This window comes from Frankliniella occidentalis, unplaced genomic scaffold (assembly GCF_000697945.3).
Source record: "Frankliniella occidentalis isolate FOCC.00 unplaced genomic scaffold, Focc_3.1 Scaffold5530, whole genome shotgun sequence".
Taxonomy (NCBI): Eukaryota; Metazoa; Arthropoda; class Insecta; order Thysanoptera; family Thripidae; genus Frankliniella; species Frankliniella occidentalis.
Genome location: NW_026272569.1, coordinates 1 through 3,193, shown reverse-complemented (window position 1 = coordinate 3,193; position 3,193 = coordinate 1). Strand labels below are relative to the sequence as shown.

The following is a 3,193-nucleotide window of genomic DNA, read 5'->3' as shown; positions in this document are numbered from 1 at the left end:
AAGAAAAAAATTAGTGAATTACAGTGAAAAACTTGAGTGACTAGTCCCTTTTGAGAGTAACCAACTTTGCTGTTTTAAAAATTAAAGATATGAAATGGGTCACACATCATATAGTTGGGAAAATAAAAATACTTACTTTTAAAAAGTATGCAAATTCCAACTGCAGGGTATCGAGTATACCCTTGGGACCTCCTAAGACTCGTTTTTTTCTCACTGTCAGACACTGTCTTCACGACCACAGTCATCAGACTTGTAGGCCCTGACGAAGAGAGCATGCCTCAGCGCACGCTTTGGCTAAGGAGTGCTCCACCCTGTGGTCCAACCTGTGATCCACCATATGGTCCACTCTGACTCTCCGGTCGACCCTCCGGTCGACCCTGTGGTTCACCCTTAGAGCCAATGCGTGGTGGTGCAGGGCCTCGCTGGCCTCTGACGGCGCCTCTACGTAGCCGCTCTCGTCGCTCACGTTGTCGTCAAAGTCGTCCCCCTCTGCTAGGACATCCCGCTCAGCACGTCCTGCGAGCGCCATGGCCAGAGCCGCGCCCTCCCAGGACGAAACCATGCCGTCGTCGTGGTCGGGGAGGTGCTGCGACGTCTTGAGCGCGTCCGCACCCAGGCAGAAGTCCTCGCCGGAGTCGGTGCGGCTGTGCGAGTGTGTCAAGGAGGTGGTGCCGTCCGAGGAGATGCTCTGCAGACTACTGGAGCCCTCGTCACTCTCGGCGGTGTCCTCGGCGTCCAGGAGGTAGGTGCGCGCCTTAGGGCCGGCGGGGCCGGCGGGAACCCCTGCAGGGGGCTGGTGGTGGTGCAGGGGCAGAGGGGGCTCCCGCGCGCCGGGGGGCGCCGGGTCTGGGTCAGGCACCTCCTCGATCGAGTTGACCCTGACGACGGTGAGCGTCTCGCGGCGGGGGTCCTCGCGAAAGGGGTCCTCGGGCTCCTCGGCCTCCTCGGACAGCCGGGCGGCGATCTTGCGGCGCAGGCTCTCGCGGAAGCGCTGGCGCCGCGCGCCCGCGAGGCGCTCCTCGCGCAGGAAGCGCGCCACGGCGTGGGGGTGGCCGAACACGAGCACGCCGCCGGCCTCGTCCTCCTCGGCGACCTCCTCGATGGAGCTGAGCTTGGGCGCCGACTTGGAGCGCTCGAGCGGCGGTCGGTAGTTGGACGCGCCCGTCGACAGGAGCAGCTTGCGCTGCGGCAGCGAGGGGTTGTCGTGGAGGGCGTTGGCCAGCGACAGGCGCGCCTGCTCACGGCTCTGCTTGTCCCTCCGGAACTCGAGCAGCGCCAGCGCCAGCCGCTCGGTGAGCTGCTGCGCCATGCGGCGCGCCTGGTCCTCGCGCGCGCACAGCACCGCGTGGCAGCGCAGCTCCTGCTTCAGCTTGCGGCCCTCGTGGCGGTACACCTGCAACAACACACAGTCAGCTTCGTTAGCATCGTCGACGAGCCTCGGTATACCACGATATTTTGCGATACGTTGAATTATTTTGCGATACTGCTTTGGGGCCGTTCAGACCACGTGGAAAGTGGGGGGGGGGGGTGGATTCCAAATATTATGAGTTCCCACAAGGATCAGGACATTGGAGTCCACGTAGACCCCATGATATTTGTACCCCGGGGTAAAATTTTTCAAGCATGGAATATACTTGGATGGCAGTTAAAAACCTTCGGTATTCGTCACTAGTTTCAGATGCAACTACTGTAGCGCTGTCTTTTCTTTTGGCAAGTCACTCCGGGTCACTTGCATGTCGGTACTATAGCGTGAGACGGGAATGAACCTAAATCGCCGTGAGTGTAGGGGAAGGTGGGCTCGCAGACCAATCAGAGCACCCAATCATGTCGTCTTTAAACACACCCGGGGCCGAACCGCGGGCAAAGTTGTTATTTGTGGACGATTCCATAAAACTGGATAACACCGGCGCACGCCGGACCAAGGAAAGATGCTCTCTCTCTCTCTGTCTCTCTCGCCCCCCCCCCTTCCCCAAACCTGCCACAGCCAATCTGTCTATCCGCCGTGGCCATCGCCATCCGCGTTGCGTTCGTTCGGCCAATTCACGAATTTGTAGTAATAAAATCAAACACGCGTGTGGTAAGCTGAGAGGAAAAACCGGTCCTATGGGCTAGTCGGGGAGTTTCCTCGTAATTGCTCCCGCGGTCGGCGCCGCGTGTGAGTGTGTGCGCGCGCGTGTGTGTGAGAGAGTGCAGATGATTGTGAGTAAGTGTGTGTGTGTGAGCGTGTAGTGTAGGTCCGTCACACGTGTGCTCTGGTACTGACCCAGCAGAAGACCCTCGGGAAGGCGGCGGGCGCGGCGCAGTGGGTGATGCGGTGGCTCCAGTACTCGGTGAGGCCGTGCTCGCGCGTCGTGGCCTTGAGCCCGCTCCTCGTCACCGCCACCTTCATGTTGACGTCGGGCTTGTTGGACGCCGTGTAGTTCTTCCACAGCGTCGACAGCGGCTTCTCGGCGCAGCCCTCGCCTGCAAACATGACGGAAAACAGAGAGTTTTGAAAACGACTGTAAACGATGTGCACTTAAGTAATTCGGTCCACCTTAACACGCACTGAAAGGTCTTTTTTCACTTTGCAAAAAGACTTTTCTCTTATCGTAGTTTGACAGAGCAGCCACGCACTCTAAAGTGTCTTATAAGAACAACAGATTGTCCTCCGCGAGCGACTTACGGGTGGCCCCCGAGGGACTCGCCGCGCCAGCATGCCGTGCGTGAGGACTCTCCCCCTTCATTCCCCACCGCCTTCAATTTTGCGCCTGTGCTCCCCCCTCCCCCCACCCTCTTTGCACAATCGGCGCATTTGCATACTCGCAACGTCCGCGTCGCCGGGCTGCGGCTGCGCGACGCCCCGATCGCGCGGCCGCTCAACGCACGAGAGGTGCCCCCGGACCCCACCGGACCCCACGCACCCAGCCAGCTCGGCACCAGCCGGGCAAACGGGCTGTGGGCGCCTGGCGTCCACAGGGTAGGCAACGCCGCAGGGCACACCAGCGTGACAGGTCGGCCTATCGACCAGGCGCCTGAGCGCCTAGGGGCCACAGCGTAGGCAAGGCCGCAAGGCACACTAGCGTTACAGGTCTGCCTATCCTATCGACAAGGCGCCCAAGCGCCTGGCGGCCGCAGGGTAGGCAACGCCGCGAGGCACACCAGCGTGACCGGTCTGCCTATCGACAAGGCGCCTAAGCGCCTGGCGGCCGCA

At 60.6% G+C, this 3,193-nt stretch overlaps 1 protein-coding gene across 1 annotated transcript; it reads right to left on the bottom strand.

The window, feature by feature from the left end:
- Positions 1–6: 6 nt before the first annotated feature.
- LOC113216263 (uncharacterized) lies at positions 7–2,636 on the bottom strand. The gene is made up of 2 exons (XM_026436014.2): positions 2,264–2,636; positions 7–1,393 (listed from the first exon to the last, which is right to left on the bottom strand). The coding sequence occupies exons 1-2, from the start codon at positions 2,471–2,473 to the stop codon at positions 245–247; spliced, it is 1,359 nt and encodes a 452-aa protein (XP_026291799.1). The 5' UTR covers positions 2,474–2,636; the 3' UTR covers positions 7–244.
- Between the last annotated feature and the right edge of the window lie 557 nt (positions 2,637–3,193).

Excerpts from the sequence above, each read along its gene's own strand:
- LOC113216263 (XM_026436014.2), bottom strand. The coding sequence starts at position 2,473 with ATGTTTGCAGGCGAGGGCTGCGCCGAGAAGCCGCTGTCGACGCTGTGG. Across the intron at positions 1,394-2,263 it reads TCCCGAGGGTCTTCTGCTGG|GTGTACCGCCACGAGGGCCG; the intron begins GTCAGTACCAGA and ends GTGTTGTTGCAG.